The sequence below is a fragment of the Larus michahellis genome, chromosome 1, assembly GCF_964199755.1.
Source record: "Larus michahellis chromosome 1, bLarMic1.1, whole genome shotgun sequence".
Taxonomy (NCBI): domain Eukaryota; kingdom Metazoa; phylum Chordata; class Aves; order Charadriiformes; family Laridae; genus Larus; species Larus michahellis.
The window spans coordinates 8,024,754-8,043,011 of NC_133896.1; the positions used below are offsets into that span (position 1 = coordinate 8,024,754).

The window sequence follows — 18,258 nt, forward strand, 5'->3', positions numbered from 1 at the left end:
GAGATTTAGATGAGATATCAGGAAGAAATTCTTTACTGTGAGGGTGGTGAGGCACTGGCACAGGTTGCCCAGAGAAGCTGTGGCTGCCCCATCCCTGGAGGTGTTCAAGGCCAGGCTGGATGGGGCTTTGAGCAGCCTGGTCTAGTGGGAGGTGTCCCTGCCCATGGCAGGGGGTTGAAACTAGATAATCTTTAAGGTCCCTTCCAACCCAAACCATTCTATGATTCTATGAATCATCTCAAAAAGGTTGGAAAAAGGTTAGAAAAGTCGCCTAAGATCCAGTCCAGCCATTAACCTCACACTGCCAAGTCCACCACTAAACAACATCCCTCAAGCACCATATCTACAAGTCTTTTAAATACCTCCAGGGATGGCGACTCAAACACTTCCCTGCGCAGCCTGTTCCAGTGTCTGATAACCCTCTCAGTGAAGAAATGTTTGCTAATACCCATCTTAACCCTCCCCTGGCACAACTTGAGGCAGTTTCCTCTCATCCCATCACTTATCACTTGGCAGGAGACACCGACCCCCGCCCCCACGCCATCCTTGGGCCCGGTGACCGGCCCCCCTCCCTCCCCAGGGCACCTGAGCCCTCACCGCCCCACCGTGCACTGTCCCGCAGTCACACTGCCCCGCAGTCACACTGCCCCGCAGTCACACTGCCCCGCAGTCACACTGCCCCGCAGTCACACTGTCGCACTACCGCCGCCCGCCGGGGCGCTCCTCCCAGCCACCAGGGGGCGCTGCGGGCGTGGCGGTGCGGCCGGGCTGGCGGCGCGGCCGTCCGGAAGTGACGGGCTTGTTTTGCTCCTTCACTTCCGGCGACGGTTGTGGCGGTGGCCGGGGTGGCCATGGATATCCTGAAGCGGGAGATCAGCCGGAAGCGGCAGCAGCTGGAGGAGAAGGAGCTTGTTGGGGTGAGGGCGGCCGGGATGGGACTCAGGAGCCGCCCGGGGCAGGGGGCCCGGGGGAGGGCGGCGGGAACGGCCTACGGTGGAGGCTCGGGCCGGGAGTGAGGCCCGGGATGGGGGAGAGGAGGCGGCCTGGGCGGGCGGCTGAGGTGAGGGGATTGGGACTGCCCAGGGCGGGCTTTGGGAGGGTCAGGAATGGCCCAGGGCGGGCTTTGGGAGGGTCAGGAATGGCCCAGGGTGGTGTTTGGGGGAGAGGAGCAGTGTTGTCCGGTGATGGGATCGGGGACAAAGCCAGAAGGAATGTGGGGTTGGGGACACCGGAGAACTGGGAGCACAGAAGCAGTTTCAGGGCCTTGTTGTGTGCCTTTGCCGTTTGGAGCTGGTTTAGTTATTTATTTCAGGCACCGAGAGATGAGAAGAATCCGTGACACCTTTGTGCGGATGCTTTTCGTCACCACTGCTGCAGAGTGTTCATAGCAGTAGTAGGGTCACAGGGGGGTGTGTGTGCCGAGTGGGTTAGCTTAAAAACACCAAGCAGAGTGCTTTTATGGATGCCTGAGTTTTGGTATTGACGGTTGAAGTAAAGAGCTGTGATTGGAGGCTGTTGTAGGTCAGGCCGGCAGAGTATGAAGAAACAAGTAATAGTTCATAGGGAACTATTAGTTCAAGAGAAATGCTTCAGGATGACCACATTTGCCAGCTGTTGTGTGTCTGGAAGGTCTTACCAAACATTTCTTCATAGGTGCACTGAACAAGCTTACAAAATACCCTGTACAAAGGTGATTTCTCCCATCTCCTTGATTTAGTGTAAAATGACATGTTTTGTATGATTTATTTAAACAATCGTCCTGTACTTCAATCTTGGCGCTGTTATGCAGGTCTGAAGTGAGGCTTTATGCTAATGAGTACAATGGCCTTACATGACAAAGAGCGTGGTTTTTTTAAAGCACTGGTAAACACACTGTACTTTCAAGCCTGCTTATACATGTGTGCTGCAAAGTGACTTTCTATTGCTGATTTTCAGAGGTGTTTCCAGCTAGTTCCCTTTACATGACAATGTAGCCATCTCTATGAAAGGATGTAGCTGAATTCACCAAATCAAGTAAGGAAGTTTGAGCCATTTTTGTCCAAGTATGTGAAGCTGTAAACTGTTAACAGTTTTTCCTCTCTTTTAGGGAAATAAGAAATATTTCAAACGCAGTGAGTTAGCTAAAAAAGAAGAGGAGGCCTACTTTCAGAGATGTGGCTACAAGGTATGGTAATTGTTCTTCCAGGAATTTATATGTTCACTTTGAAGTCTACATTTTATTATCAACAGTATAAATGTTGTTAATGATAATTGTTCTTTGTTCAATCTGTTAATGTTATACATTAGCCTGTAAATGAGAAGCCACCTGGAGAGGTATGAGTTTCCAAAACCATTTTCAATGCAGGAAAAGATATGCATGATATATAGCTACTTAAGTTTGTGTTATGGTTTGGCTTTTATTTCTTTTATTTGGTTTTTTTTTGTGGAAAGCATGAAGTGGCTTGGGATCAAAGCTTGTCTTCCTTTCTTTTTAAGTTGTGCTGTTAGGCATGAACACTGGATCTGATATAGCCACCTCCCCCCCTTACCAGAAAAAAATGGATACATGTGGGTAATTTTATCCATTCACATAATTTTCACAATCTTGTCAAAATGTCCAAAAGAAATCAGTATAGGGTGGGTGCATATTAAAAAGATCTGCCAACTTTCATAGCTGTATATATTTATATTTGGTTTTTGGCCATCAACCATCCAGCATTGAAAGAGTGCAGCAACAGCATTTGTTTTCTTGCTGGCAAAATATTAGAAAACCATTGGTAACCTAGGGTGCATTTTGAAACAAATGAGTGATCTGGAAGGCTTTATCTGCCTTGTAATGATGTCAGGGCAATAGTGTGCGGAAATGGTAAGAATGTTGTTTTCTTTTACAAGTGTGTGTGTCTGCCTGCCTGCCTGATTATACGTGTATGTGAGGGGGTATGCATTCCCTTGTGGAAGATAGAGGCTCGTAATCTTGTTTGCTGTTACTGGGCACAAATAGGAGCTTTGTTTTCCATTGAACTTTACCCAGTTAGTGACTTATTCTGAAACCTTGATCTGTTTGTAGAATATTTGAACATCAATGCCAAAACGATTCTCAGAACGTGCAGCATACAGTCATGAGAAGGTGTTCTGTTAATCTGGTCACTCTTCCAAGTGGAAATGACTACGTGATGCTTTTTGAGCATTAGCTTGAATTCTTGAGAACCTTACATGGCTGTTAAAGTGCCATGTTAAGATCTGTGCTGCTGCAGCACCAGTTTTGGTTTGAAATGTAACCCTGAAAATGGTTTTAAAATAAGTTGCTTTGTTGAATTTAGTACCTTTTTAGAGCCTCCCAGATTTCTGCATTTGATCTTCACTATGTTAACAAAATGTAGAATATAGACTGATTTCTTTTTAAATTCAGGTGCTTTTTTGCTTTGCTTAGACTTAATAAATTGTGATAATTTGACTTGCTTGAAAAAGAAAGCACTGAAACCAAAATGACTGTGATAAAGATATTACTTGTAACTTGGAGTCCAGCTGACAGAACGGATCAAATCTTTTCCCCCAATGCTGCTGTCTCTTTATGATTTCAAGAATGTTTGTAAGTTAAAATTTGTACGTATCCTTCTGTCATGGGAGTATATTTCTTTTTATATATATATTTTTATTTTTTTTTACATGGTTCTTCCACATTTTCTGTCCCCTGTCAATTCCTCCTTTCCTGCATCGATGGAAATTTTATTTTTCCCCTCCCTTTACGTGTTAAGCATTGGTTTGATTGTCCTTGCTCGTTCCAAACACCTGTGGTTATAGGATTGATTTCTGTGCTTGCTAGTGTAGCATTGAATGTAGTTTTGTGGCTGAATCTTGTAGCTGGAGCCGCAGGGTGGATCTGTACATCCAGATGGAGTTGTATTGACACCGTAATGCAAGACTGGCACATTGGCCTGAAAGAATAGAAAAGCTTCTTAAAAAAAAAAAAAAAAAAAATCCATCTAGTACATTCATCAAACTGATCGACCCGGATACAGATTGGAAATGACAATGTACTGCCCATGCACAGAAAATGCTACAGGGTGCTGTAGGATTAAGTGGAGCGTTTCCCCTTTTAGCAAGAACAGAAAGGAAATAACTTCTAATAAGGAGTCTAGGAAAAAACAAGATGTGAGTGAGTAGTGGAAATGTTCCCTTATTATAGGAATATTACCGACAGCAACCTGCTCATGCTGTCAGAAGTTTCAAATTTGAGCTTCTAAAGGGAACTGTAGTTACATGAATGCCGTCTCAAAGTTACTTTGATCAAAGAGTTGTTTTGCATTATTAAAATATTAACAAAGAAGGAAAGCTCCGTTTGATTCAGGGACCTTCTTTTAGATTAAGAGGAGTTGTTAATGAGATCTTATCCCTATGAGGAATCGTAGGTGTCTTTTTTTTTTTTTTTTTTAACTTGCAATAAACTGTGGCAAGCTTGTTAGAAAGATGTGTTAACTTAAACAAGCACCTCTCAACGCGCAGTGGAAGCCATGGATCACTGCTAAGTGTACTCAGCAAACTGAAGCTGTAGGTAGTAAACGTTTTAAGCTGACATTGCCACCGAAAGAAGCAACCCCACTCTCTCCCTGTCCTTGCGTTTTCATTTCTGCCCTTGTGTCCATGCATGTGCTACACCTGGTGAGCTGGATAAGGAGGTTAAGTGGGCTGGGAAGAGTACCTTTCTTTGTGTTTGCCAGATTATTTTCTGTTTGAATCATTTCCCCCATCCGGTTCATCGCATAGCGATGTAAATACTTTTGCATGGGTAAGGAGGACAGAGCAGGTGCAGGAATCAACAGGCGGAGGATGGATTTGCTATTTTTGGCATCAGTGCTGACATCTGCCTGCTGAAGTGATTGCCAAACTTTAGCAATTGTCCTTTCCGTTTGCTATAGAGACTACTTCCTGCAACCTGCAAAAGTGTTAGTTAATTACTGATACTTTTAAAAGCTTTTATTGTTCTGTGAAATTCAATTATAGACAATAAAAACTATAAATCTAAGGGTTTATTGTCATTAAAATCTGCGTTCCAGAGTTCTATATCTTCACATTGCTATCAATATATGGGTTTATTTCCATCGACGCGTTAGTAACTATGTCTGTTGGATGTAGGTACAGCAACAAGAGGAGGAGGAGAAACCACTGACTTCATCAAACCCAGTGCTGGAACTCGAACTGGCAGAAGAAAAGTTACCAATGACCCTTTCCAGACAGGAGGTAAAATCGATCATAAGCAGACTACTTGAGTTTATAGCAAATGCATCTGAAATTTCATGTTAGGCCCGCTTTTTTTAGTGAGATGTACTTTCTGTGGCAATTTGTAGTAAATAATAAGCCTCCATTTTTACAGTCAACAATTAATGATTGTCTTCTCGTCAGGATCTGCTGTCCAGTTGAATTCATAGGGAAGTGCAGATGGGTAGAGCCTCTTTGTCATATGGATTTGCACAGATGCACTACAACATTTTACAGCTCTTTCAGGTGACTTCTAGAATAGTACGCTGAATATCAGTATTATCCTTGAATAAAGCTGAAGATGGCATGCTGACTTTTTCCAAGATTTTTTTCCCCTGGCTTCTTTCTTTTGTAGTTTATTGATCTGACCCCAAATTTAGAAATTTAGAAATTAGAAGTTTTGGAAGTTCACATGGATTTCTAGAAGGAAGACTCCTGAAGCCAGAGCAGCTGGTGTGTTCTTTGTCCTTTCTAAGGATAAAAATACTTATGTGAGTGTGAGTTCACAAACAGATCTGTACCCCAAAGCAGAAGAGAAACGGGAAGTTCAGAAGTACAGATTAAGTTCTGATCTTGGAAATACTGAAATTCACAGCTGAGGTCATCCAAGGATGTCACGTCCCCTTAATTTTGCAAGATACTTACTGTTTTTTACAGGAGTACATCACAGGACTTGTAATGTGGGCTGTTGGTTTCACGTTTGGTTTGAGGTTTAGTCTGTGTGTCCTGTGTAATGTGCACTGTCTCGCTGATATTGATTACTTGGGTGCACGTTTTGGTTCAGGTTTAGGTGTTGCAGTGCTCCATCCACCCCTGATTTTGTGATACACTTGCAAGTCAAATGCTTGCCAACATACAGCAAGACACTTGAACTGAATAAACAAATTAATGTCTGAATTCATGTAGTTTCTTGTTGTCCAGCCAGTCTACTGGTACAGTGAAGCGGAGGCATGAAATGAAGCGTAAGCCCTTCTCTTGATTACCAAAGTATTGTGTGGTGATTCATATATCAATAAGCCTATTGCTTGATACACCAAATGAGTAATGGTAAGTATAAAGAGATTTAGAAGCAATGATAAGGAATCAGGAGAATAAAGTTGAGTTTTTGACTCTGCCCATGACTTTGCAAATCAGCTGAGAGAGGATTTTATACCTCTGTTATATCTAGTTTTAAAGTAACTGTCACATCAGATTATGGGACTTAATATTTGCCAAATGCTTAAGGATGAGAATTTTCAGCGAATCGTCTTGCAGATGTGCTGGGAGAACCGGCAGCCTGGTTAGGGAGTATTTTTATTGCCCTGGACGAGTAGGTGAGTGAGATTATCTTCAAGTTCCTTTGTGATTTTGAAAATGGTCTTTAAGCTCTGCTAGAGGGATGACTTTTCTGTATTTGTTTAAACAGGTCAGAGCCGGAAGAAGTTAGGCTGTACCAAGTGGCTTGGGGTTTTATGCAAAATTTAGATTGGCAATATTTGGAATGACCTTTCATTGAAATACCGTGGGAATTTTATATTTAGATTGTAAAGTGTCTGGAACATTTTTCTACTGCTTAAAATATTGCCATTTCCTCTCCAGTCCAGCTCAGCTTGTTATTCTAAGCAAAGTAAATAAATCCATAGTTCTGGATTTTATTTTTCTTCCTTTACGAGTTTGCATAAGGGAATGCTTTGATTCTTTTCAGGTTATCAGGAGGTTACGAGAGAGAGGTGAGCCGATCAGACTGTTTGGAGAAACAGATTATGATTCATTTCAACGTTTGCGGAAGATAGAAATTCTTGCACCTGAAGTGAACAAGGTAAGACCGGATAGTTATTAGTTACTTATTTGTAGTGGGATAACCAATGAGGAACCCTATAAAAGTTACCAAAAATAAGTTTCAGTAACTGTTAATTTTCAGGAGGGTGGGGTGGTACAGAGCAAAGAGAAATATCTGCTCCACCTCATTTATTGCCTAAGAAAGTATGTTAAACGTCACAGTTTTGTGTGCAATTACAATTCTTTATGTTAGACAGTTCAACTTGAAACCTTCTAGGCTTTTTCAGTTGAAAAAGGGCCTCCAGGTGGCAGTAATAGCCCAGCCTGTGCTGTTACCTGCTTTTTAACCAGCAGGGAAGACAGTCATTTACTGTTAAAACTATGCTGTGTTTGTGTTTGTATGCATCTCTGAGAAGGTACGGGTAAGTAAGAGGAGGACTGCATCCTGTCTTTTTGGTAAATGATTTTTCAAATCTCTTGATTCCAGAGCTGAAACTTATTAGGCAAACTTCATTTTTCCTCCCTTCCCTTTAAAGTAGCCAACAATTCAGAAGAATTATTAAAAGATATATCATAGTTTACCGATTTATTCCTTTTGTCTTCAGAATTGATCAGTTAAGCAATGTGATGCAATTGAGGTTTGTTTTATGTGCACTATTGACCAAATTTGCAACTCAGCTAAGAGAGCAAAGATTGGGATTTTCTTCCCTAATTTATGGCAAACTGAATTGTTTGAAATGTCTTTGCTGGGGCTACCCAGAAAACAAGACTTTTCCTGTTCAAGTCTTCTAAAAAAAGATAAACAGATCTGACGGTTTAAAAAAAAATAAAATCTGCTAGTGAAAGATTCCCCCTCCAGTGACATCGATGACAATAGTAGGAATATCAGGAAATAGTGAGCTCATAAATATTTTGTGTTATATGTTTCAGTCATTCCTGTTGCTGTGTGTTGCTTAAAATGTAGATTGTCACTGTAACTACTTTGTGGTTTAGATATTTTTAGACTACTAAATGATTAATAGAAATGTTCCAGACGGTCAAATATGATGATGGAAGAGGGGAAATAACTGTGCATATCTATTCCCAGCGGAGTGGCTGAATTTATCTTAGGGTGAGAAATGTTATACTTCTTTATAGAGCTTTATGGTTTATGTCTCAAGATAAAAATGCAAGTCCTCTAACTGTGACTAAGCCAAGTTTCTTCTATTTAAAAGCAGCTCTTTATATACATATGGTTTCAAACTGATTCTACTTTTTTAAAATTACCTGTTCTAGAGTAGGGGATTTTAAACACTTAATCTATATAAAACATTCTACTATGTTTAGATAATTGGTAATAAAGGGAAACTACATAAATGGTTTATGTTACAGTACGGAAGGACTGTTACTTACCTTATTTACGGCTTTTGTTTCAGGACAGATGTGAAGATTTGTAGAGATAATGATGGTTGTGGTCTATTTTCTGTTTTCTTTGGGGTGGTTCAGTGCATTGCTTGGAGAAAATGTCTTGAAGAAAGTCCTAGAAGTTGATTCAGCCCCACATGCTTTTCTGGTGAAAGTATGGTAAAAAGTCTTTTTCATAGATATGAACATTGCAGAAGTTTGTGCACCTGCTTTTTGTTAGGTGCTGAAGCAATCCAGAAACTGGTCTTTGAATTCAGACAACAGAGCTAAACCTTATGCGTGTTTTTACAGAATTTGGCTTTTCTTAAACAGAAGTTGGATGCTCACAGTGACAGTACGAAACTGCTTCTAGTTACTTGAGGTTTTGTTGTAAATTAGTGATTTTTTTTATCTTTTCCAGGGCCTGAGAAATGACCTGAAGGCTGCCTTGGATAAGATTGACCAGCAGTATCTGAACGAAATTGTAGGCGGCCAAGAAGCAGGAGACGATGACTCGCAGAACGACTTGAAAGTCCATGAAGAGAATACTACTATTGAAGAACTGGAGGTATGTGATGGGTAGATTTTAATTAATAGTTTTTAGATGTAGTGTATTGTGAGAAAGCTTCAGGATTGTTTAGACAAAGTTACCTTGTTGTCAGCATCTAATTTAGGCATTCTGAAGCATCCTTAAATATGCTCAGTTAGGAAGTTTAGGTTTCTAAGCCTTGAGTTGTACCATAGGCGCCTACAGTAGATATGCGGAAACTCAAGTGGTCTTTGTTTACAACACCTTGTCAAAAAAGAGGCAGGAGTTGCCTGCAAGGAAAGTGATGCAGTTGGGATTTAATAAAAATACGTTACCTGGTCGTAAATTCTAAAGCTTTTCCAATGAGTGTTTGAGAGGGTAATGAGCTTAGTACTGATGAATTTTCCCTATACAAGAAAAACGGACTCTGAAAAATAGACACACAGAAAGAATATTTCATATAAAAACAACCAGGACAAAGAAGTGGTGGAAGTCAGAAGTAGGCAGATCACAAAAAGTATAAGAAGTGCAGAGACTGTGTGTCCCAGAAACTTCAGTGCAAATGACTATGTTCTGAAAGAATACGGCAGTATTTGTGTAAGTGAGCGGAGAATGAGTGCCATGAAATGCATTCAGCACCTGGTATTTTAGGTGAATGTTTTGAAAAGCACATTAACTTGAGCTGAAGACTTTTACCCTCAATCTTCAAAACGCTTTGCAGAAGTTAATCTTCGTATCATCCTTCCAAAAGTGTGTTTAAGAAATAATCTGATTTATAACTGAAAGCTTAAATGAATACATTATTATACAGAGATAGTCTTCGGCTTTTTTTGTTAGGGTACCAGGAGCTCTGGTATGAAGTAACTGTAGTACCGGAATGCATACAGTTGTAATGGGGCTGCACTTAATCAATCTGTTAGTTCTCAAAATAGCCCCATTTTGGGATAGTAGGGCAGGCTTGATTTGAGCCATGGAACTAATCTTTTTTTGAAAAGTTTGAAAACACCGCAGTCTTAATTTTCTGCTACTTTAACTGCACGCCCTTGAGCACAAAGGCTTGCACTGAATTTGTTTCTGAATCTAGGAGATTTTTTTGTGACCAAAACTCGTGTTGTAAATGTGAGGACAATTATCAATCCAGCTGTACCTGCTGGAAAACATTTCCAAAAATGCTGTTAGTATTAACAGTATTGAGGTTTTGGCAGGAAGCTAAGAGTGTTGGAGCATACTATTTAGTGGGGTTTTTTGTTTTTTTTTTATTGATTTTATTTTTAGATTTGTTCCCTCAATTTCACAGTTACAATTAAATGAAATGGTAAAAAGCCCCCAGTACATCAGAGAATTCAAATAGCTTAACAAAATAATTAGGTTAATTGATGGCTTTGGGGATCTCAAAAATGCAGTGCACCCACAGTTCCCCTTAATACAGTGCTGTGAGACAGCTGCTAATTATGCCAATAATTTAGTAGTTAATGAATGAAAAAATTCCTGTTGCATTGACTTTCCAGAAATAATCATACTGGCATTTTTTTACTTAAATGTTTTTAATAGATCAGTGACTCAATCTCAGTAGCATATATAGCTGTTTCATTTGGGTTTTAACTAGTGTTTTGGATTACTAGTGGAGTTCGTTGCAGTGAATCGTGCTCTGCTGTGGTGGTGGCGGCGGCAGCAATCTTCTAGACAATGTGGAAATAATTGCTTTTTTTTCTCCTGTTCTAGGCTTTGGGAGAATCCTTAGGACGGGGTGATGATCACTATGATATGGACATCATAACCAAGTTCTTGAAGGTAACAAACTCTGGTTTAGTAGATTAATTATTCTGTAGCTGTGTCATATTTTTTACTGTGACACAGATACATTTGGTGAATAGAAGGGCGGTTCCAGCTGTTTGGAGAGAAAGACTCGCACATTATGCTTAAGATGTGGTTTTGGTTTTTTTAAAAGCTTGGCACTCCCCAGCCTTGCTTAGTTACAATAGTGACTTCTGCTAGACTTGGGAAAGAGCTGTTGGGAGAGTAGCATTCTTCAAAATCTGGTCCTACTTTTCCAGACAAAATAAATATGGTTTTGATTTCCACGTGATAACTGAGGTAGTTGTATGTAGTTGCTTCTATGTATTACTATGGCATTAAAAGCTTCCGAGGAGTCCCTGTCTCCCTTCCCCAGGAACAGTGCAAACTGAAATGAAATGTCACCTGGTTCTGTTATGCGAAGTAAGAGAATTTTGAAGGAAGTCTGCTGGCTTTGCTGAGGAAACAGGTTCAAGTGGATAGTAGAATATTGTTTCCTTGTTTCCTGGCAAGAAGCCTGCGTTGCTCTCATTTGAGTCAGCCGGTCCCTCTGGTAACTACTGTGATGATCAGAAGTCACGGCAAGATCGAAGCTTTCATTTGTGTATATCAGATGCGTTGGCATTTTCGTATAGTTTGTCTGGGCAGTCAGACAAAGAGAGCTCAAAAATTGTTTTCCAGATGGAGTGAAGCTGTCTGACATATTCGCCTTCTGTTTTGTTAAATTTTCGCTGTGATCTTTACTGTTCCTTAGGCTCCTTTGCAAAAATGGTCCTGAAACGTCAGTATCCTCTACTTAGATTTCTTCTCTTTTTATGTCCCCCTGCGCCCTCCCTGCACTGATGCCTATGCTGTTGTTTCCTTGGGTTTTTCGGTACATGCCTTTTTATACATGTCCCCCCCCTCACCTACGCGTTTTTGCCTGTCCCTCCTTACCTTTCCCTCTGAAAGAACCTTCTTGCCTTTTTAATTCAGATCTCTCTGAAAAACTCATATTGCCGTGGAGGCTTAAACCGCTGTTCCCATCTGCTTTGCCGCCGTTGTCACTAGATGGCACTATGACATAAATTTGCTTGTTCCTCGTACAGTTTCTTCTTGGCGTTTGGGCGAAGGAGCTGAATGCCAGAGAAGACTACGTGAAGCGGGGAGTGCAGGGGAAGCTGAACAGTGCCACTCAAAAGCAGACAGAGTCCTACCTGAGACCACTCTTCAGAAAACTTCGGAAAAGGGTGAATTGCTTTTAAATGTCACTATCCGATAAAGGCTTACTTTAACTTCTGCTTTCAAAGTACCCAGTGGTTAGTGCTTTTTCCTAAGGTAACGTTACCTTCACTGGAGAAGAGAGGATAAGTGAGCTGGTCAGGGTTTCTGGGTCTAGGGCCCAGGACTCCCGCTTCTGACCTTTTTATCTTGACCAGTGTATTCGTCTGCCTACCGGCTGCTTTTCCAGGTGTTGCTGTATGCATCACCTGTTCGCTGGGCTGCAAACAAGATAGGGAATTGGGATTGTATTCTGCACTTTGCCATGAGCTACTAGGTGTAACCACTTAACCTCTTTTGCTTCAGCTCCTTCATCTAAATAACGAAGGTGTTTTCCTTTGTTAAAGTCCTCCAGCTAGGGTAGGTGCTGAACTTTGTATAAATGCCGAGTAGGATGATTTTCCTGAGCTGCTATTCTGAATTAAAAGATTTTTATTTTTTTTCCTTTTTCTTTCTTCTCCTCCTGTAGACGCTTCCTGCAGACATCAAAGAATCAATAACAGATATTATTAAATTCATGTTGCAAAGGGAATATGTGAAGGTATGTTTGTTTGCATTCTTTCAGCATGTTCAGGCTGTCTGGTTCTAATAGAGTGAGTTTATTGCTTCAGCATTTCCCATTTATTTTGCATTTTGAAGATACGTAGTTGGAAATACACACGAGACGTATAAAAAAGGCAAAAAAGAAAAATGGCTATTAAAGGTTGGGCTCCAGGTAGTGTTTGATCCACAGCCTGTCAGAAGATCTTTTGAGGCTGGTGAAACTGCAGAGCTTTGCAAACACAAACAGAATTTTTCTCAAGAGATGGTTATATTAAGTTGCAGAGGAATCCTGTATGGGTAACGTGATATTGTAAGGTTATATGAAAGTATTGAATTAATAATAATAGGGTGTTGATTAATTAATTAGGAATTAATTGAGGTGAACTGAGTTATTGAATACGAGACATTGTACCTTTCTTTAACTATGCTCATATTAGGTGGCCTGGTAAGGTTGAGGTAAGTTAATAAGTTTTTTGGACAAAGTCTGCTTACTGGAGGAGACAGAAGTACTTTGGCACTCAAGATCAAAGGCAGGGTTAGGTTTTGTTTGTAGCTGCCTTCAGAAGTGGAACTCAAATACCGATAGCATTTGCTTAAGCAGCTTGTGTCTGCAGAGGAAATTGAGCCGCGTTTTGCCTTTAAATTTCTAGTATTTATTCTTGTGAGGACTTGGGATAATTTGTCAAGTAAGCAAGCCAACCTGCTTTTGTTATTGAAAAAACTTTGGGTGGCCTAAGGCAAGTTTAATCCAAATCATTTGAAAGCAGGACTGAAAGTGTGGGATGTATGATAGTGGGGTTTTGTTTTGGGGTGTTTTTTTTTTTTTATTCTTTTGGTTTTCAACGTTATGTTGAAATTCCCTTTCCAATGCCTTCTCAAACAAAGTAATGAGTGTGCGGGAATGTGGTATATGTTGTGGGTTAATCAGCTGTGCTCCTCTCTCCCGGAGGTGCTTGGCTTTATGTAAACTTCACAGAATGATTTTGGAGGAGTTGAGTACACATTTGGAAGTTTTGGGTGTTTTTTTAATTAGGCTAAAGAGTGCTTTTAAAGATACACATACCATTTTGCTTCCTGTGAGACTTGTCTCCTTCTGCTTGCTGTTTTCTTCTGGCCTTGTTTGCTTTGTGCGGTCTAGTGAATAGTCATCCACAGTGTCTTATTTCTTTGTTAATGAAATGCTCACAAGATTTAAATTTTGAAATCAACGTGTGACAGTGAGCAAATGCCGGAATGCAAGTTGTCTGCTCAACCTTAATTAACCTTGTTGTGACATTCCTGGAAGGGTCTTTAATTGAATGCTGACATAGTGTGTTTCATCACAAAACCGTATTTAAGTCAGCAAGTAGGTATTTGACTAAGACTGTTCAGACTCTGCCTCACGTGGGTGAAGACTAAGCCCCGTCCCTTCTTTAGATTTACTCTCAGCTCTGTCCGTAACCCCGTGCCTTGTTCATTATTCACCTCCCAGTTTGCTCAGTGCCAAATGGGAAGAATCTGCACCCGCCGGTCATGATTGTTACTTCTTATTGTCTAGTCTCTAAATAGGAGATGATAAATGAGTTCTTTATCAGTGAGTCTCCTAGCTGCTCGCTGATAGTGGAGGAATGTCCTGCTCCATGTCCTTCTTGAAGCTGTTTCTGTAATTGCCTGTGTGTGTCTGTCCCCTTCTGTTCCTTGTTCTCAGTTGTCGTGTTTTTCTTAAGCTCTGTACTTCTCTTCCTTTCTCCCTTTCTTTCTGTTAATTTTACCCCTGTTCTTCCCCAGAGATGTTGTCTGCTACAGCTTCATGTTAAGAAACGGGATCTGCTGTCTTCATCAGGAGATTTCATGTTCGTTTACTGCTGCTACTGCTCTATTCATAAACGTTGTTACAAATGTGCTTATTTAACCCAGTTTTGAGGAGAGCTGGTTCTCAGCTGCTTTGGAAGCTAGCTCCTCTCCCCGAGAGCTCTCAGGTCCCAGTGCCACCCCTGTGGACTGTATTGTCCCAAAGCGACCAAAACGACAAACGTTGTAAAGGGGATTACAGCAGAAAAGCTTATGGGAACCTCAGAAAGTGGACTTGAAAATAATCCCAGTAAATGTTAGTTTTAATCAATATTAGACTGCCTTACCCAGTGCTTGTTTTCATCAGGTAAAGTCCATGGTCCTTGCTTCCCTCAGAATTCGGCATAAACATGAATCGTGTTAGGAAGATGTGTTGTGAAATCGGTTAATACCGTGCTATGAAACCTCATTCAGAGAGACTGGAATGTCTGTTGTTACTGTATCCGGCAATGCAAAAATGCTCAGCTTTCTGATGCTTGCTCTGTTTTGGTAAGTGTGCACGTGCTGTATTCCTTCAGGCAAACGATGCCTATCTTCAGATGGCGATTGGAAATGCTCCCTGGCCTATTGGCGTCACTATGGTTGGCATCCACGCCCGAACGGGTCGTGAAAAGATTTTCTCCAAGCACGTAGCCCACGTTCTCAACGATGAAACTCAAAGAAAGTATATACAGGTAACATTAGCTTTGGAAATCTGAGAGAATTGCTTTTGAAGTTAGAGGATCTTGGAGAAATATCAGTTTTGTAGTTACAGGTGATGTGGTTAAAAGGTCCTAGAAACGGACAGTTGCCTTGGTTTTGGTCAAGCATAATATCCATTTCATAGGTAGACCTGAAGGGTCTTCAGTGCTGAGCAGGGAACAGAGTCGAAAGGATTGTTCTGCGTCTGAACTATTGTGATCCCGCATGAACACCAAAGTAGCTGTGAAGACATGCTTTATTCTCCTGAGTTCCTTCACTGCTTAACTCATGGTTTTAACATCATGTGTGGAATTTTAGACCGTGGAATACAGTCCTTCTGACTATTTCTGCAACTAGATAAATACATTCATTTTCCAAACCTATCTTTTTAACAGCGAGGGCTCAAAATTCCAAGTTCCGTTCCTCCTGTGCATATTCATACTCATGTAATGAACTTCTGTTCTTTGTGGAGTTCATAGCAGTGGTGTTTTTCTTCTCTGATGTTTCAGGAAACAAGTCCTTCTCTCCTTGTATTGTTAAATGTATTTGCCTCTTGCCGGTTGTAGTTTCATTGAGATAAAGACCTGGCTTAACTCTGAAGCCTCCAGAGCAGCATCATGGAGCTCAGAGCTTCTGGCAGGATCTTGCTGCTGTGGCAGAAGGGCTCCCATTGCTTTTCGGCTTCTGCAGGTGTCTGCAAGGAGATTGCTTGTAAAATGCAGCTTCTCCTTCTACCTCGAGCGTCTTTGTATTGAGGCTACAAGTATAACCTTTGGTTTGTCTTCAACTGTAGTTTTTAATATCGTAACCTGTAGAAATACCATTGTGAAGTCAGAGGAAGCTCCAGGCACTTATAGAGCCAACAAATTAAATTTAACCGATTCTTTTCTAAGGTGAAAATTGGCATGTGGACTGTGCATCTTCAGAGGCAGGCCAGGCTCCAGTTAGTTTAACACTTGCTTGGAAGTATTTAAAAGATAGCTTATGTTAAACCTAACAGTTTTGTTGTTAGTCTGCGTTAAAAAAGGGAGTTTGGATTCTGAAGGAAGATTGTTCTGCACCTTAACGGGGCCATAATGCTGCTTTTCCAGCTTCAGTGAATAATTGGTCATCTGTGTCCATATGCCACTCTTCTAGCAGAAAGATCGCCACTCTGTAGTGTTGCTTGATCTCTCTTAATGTACCTTGTGGAAGGTAAAACTTAAATGAATTCCCCAGTTTGTCCCTTCTCTGCTTTTGGGGTTACATCTGTTGGTCAAGGAAGTCTTCGTGTTCACCTTCCCATTGCGAATTTCATATCTGTGCTTCTGAATTGCACAACTTACTGAAGCGCCAAGACGGAGTTGGCTTTAAACACGTATGTTCTCCGTGTTGGTTTTAAATGCCAGGTCTCGTTTAGCTAGTCTGGTTCAAACTGGAGCACGGAATATTATCTGTGCTCCCAGCAGTTACGTCACGCTAAGATGTTTCTGATTTACAATGAACCTGGGCTCGTAACATCCCAAACAAGGAGTCATTATGGTGCTAGAACATGTTTTCCAGACTCGCCTGCATAGAAAAAGGCCAAAGCATCCTCTGTTGAATCATTTTTCCCTTCAGTGAGGAGCCGTCTTCCATTGGGAGTGTCTAATGACAAGCACATGGCTCTGCCATCTTGGAGTACAATGTCACTGCTAAATTAACGTTACTGCCACAGCAGTGTTCTTTGTTAGACTTTTATGTGTGACTTGAAAGAAAATAATCACAGGGTTTCTGTCACGTTGGTTTTTGGCATTTGATGCCTTGAAAGAAATGGAGAAAAGTCGACATTCTGCCTTTCTTCCCGATCACTTCTCCACTTTGCTTCCATGGTGTAGGTCAGGTGTGGTACCACCATGGGGAGGAATGACACTGCTCCGCCAGAGAAATCGTTCGGTTCTTCTCGTAGCTGTGCAGCTTGTTTTGGTGTCAGAAATTGCTTTTGGCTCTACACAATCACTTCTAGTGTTCAGGTTTCTTTTAGGTATCTTTTACTGTGATAGTATTGTCTCCTCCCTTGGTGGCAAAGAGGGATTAAAGTGTTACTGTGATTCTTGACTAGGAATCTGTCATGCGGGACTGAATCTGTACTCTCTTTGGTTATGCCACAAACGCCTCTAATATTGGAGATAACTTGGAACTGCGCAGGGAGAAAGGTTAATAAAACTTAAAAAATGAAAACACAACCAAAAACCACCCCAACTCAACCCCAAAATAGCAACCTTTTCTTCTTAATTCTTCTTGTTCAGCTTAAAATTACTGTTAAGTTTGTTTGACAGCTGCAGTTTTATTCCAGAATTGTCCTTGTTTTGTTAATTCCTAGGGGCTGAAGAGGCTGATGACCATTTGCCAGAAGCACTTCCCAACAGACCCGTCGAAATGCGTGGAGTACAATGCTTTATGAGGCTCTGCCGGCTCCAAGGCGTGACTCATATTTTGATCTCCAAGACCCAGAGAAGGTTGAAGAGACGGAGTTTGTGCTTTAACAGCGACAGGAACCTGGGGTGGGCTTTGCAAAAAAGCATAAAGCAGCAGATTTTCTACAGCTTCCTTTTTACAAGCCCCATTTATTTAGGTTTCTTTTTAAATCTATGTTTTATGCTGAACACATCCAATACCCAGCAGAAGGGCGGGTTTTTTTGAAGGGGCTGTGACCAGGACAATGACCAGGGGACAATGAACACCACCCTTCTTTTATTTCGTTAACTGGGGAACTGTAGAGACCGGACCGTTTCCCATATTGTAGGTTTTAGGTGAGGTTCAGCCCTGCGAGAAGCGTATGTGGAGCTTTTTTGGCTGCTTTCCCGTTGGAGACCGACGTGGGGAGATGATTAGAGGGAAGCAGTTGAATCTGAATCTTGGTTATTTCTGTAAATACGAAGAATTTAATGGCTAATCTTTCATGTGGTATTTATCAGGAGGAAGAAAAAAAAAGGTTTATATATTTCTCAGCTGAAAAATACAGCCAGCTTCAGTGCAAAGAGTTTTTGATCTTGAATGCATCTGATTTGGCTTTTTTTTGGTAACGACATTTTTAATATAAACCTTCTGGGCTTGGGGGAAGTAATCTTACAGCTCTTGAGGCTTTCAAATCCCATTTTTATACATCTGGAGAAAATTTCAGTCTGCTGGGCATTGCAGAGAAAATAATTAGGACCTCCCATGACCGGGTACAGTATTTGTAGCCGCCACAAATCTTTACGGTTGTGTATCTTGACTGGGAACGG

The 18,258-nt window shown here is 41.1% G+C and overlaps 1 protein-coding gene across 4 annotated transcripts; it reads left to right on the top strand.

Annotated features, from left to right (window-relative positions):
- The first annotated feature begins 761 nt into the window (after nucleotides 1-761).
- PRPF18 (pre-mRNA processing factor 18) lies at nucleotides 762-18,029 on the top strand. Of its 4 annotated transcripts, XM_074573327.1 has the most exons (11): nucleotides 802-917; nucleotides 2,087-2,164; nucleotides 2,287-2,313; nucleotides 5,113-5,217; nucleotides 6,920-7,033; nucleotides 8,798-8,944; nucleotides 10,628-10,696; nucleotides 11,788-11,928; nucleotides 12,429-12,500; nucleotides 14,851-15,006; nucleotides 17,355-18,029. In XM_074573327.1, the coding sequence occupies exons 1-11, from the start codon at nucleotides 852-854 to the stop codon at nucleotides 17,433-17,435; spliced, it is 1,056 nt and encodes a 351-aa protein (XP_074429428.1). In that variant the 5' UTR covers nucleotides 802-851; the 3' UTR covers nucleotides 17,436-18,029. The 4 variants fall into 4 exon arrangements, with proteins under 4 accessions (XP_074429429.1, XP_074429428.1, XP_074429430.1 ...); XM_074573328.1 differs by lacking the exon at nucleotides 2,287-2,313 and having other exon boundaries at nucleotides 762-917; XM_074573329.1 differs by lacking the exon at nucleotides 14,851-15,006 and having other exon boundaries at nucleotides 806-917.
- The last annotated feature ends 229 nt before the right edge of the window (nucleotides 18,030-18,258 follow it).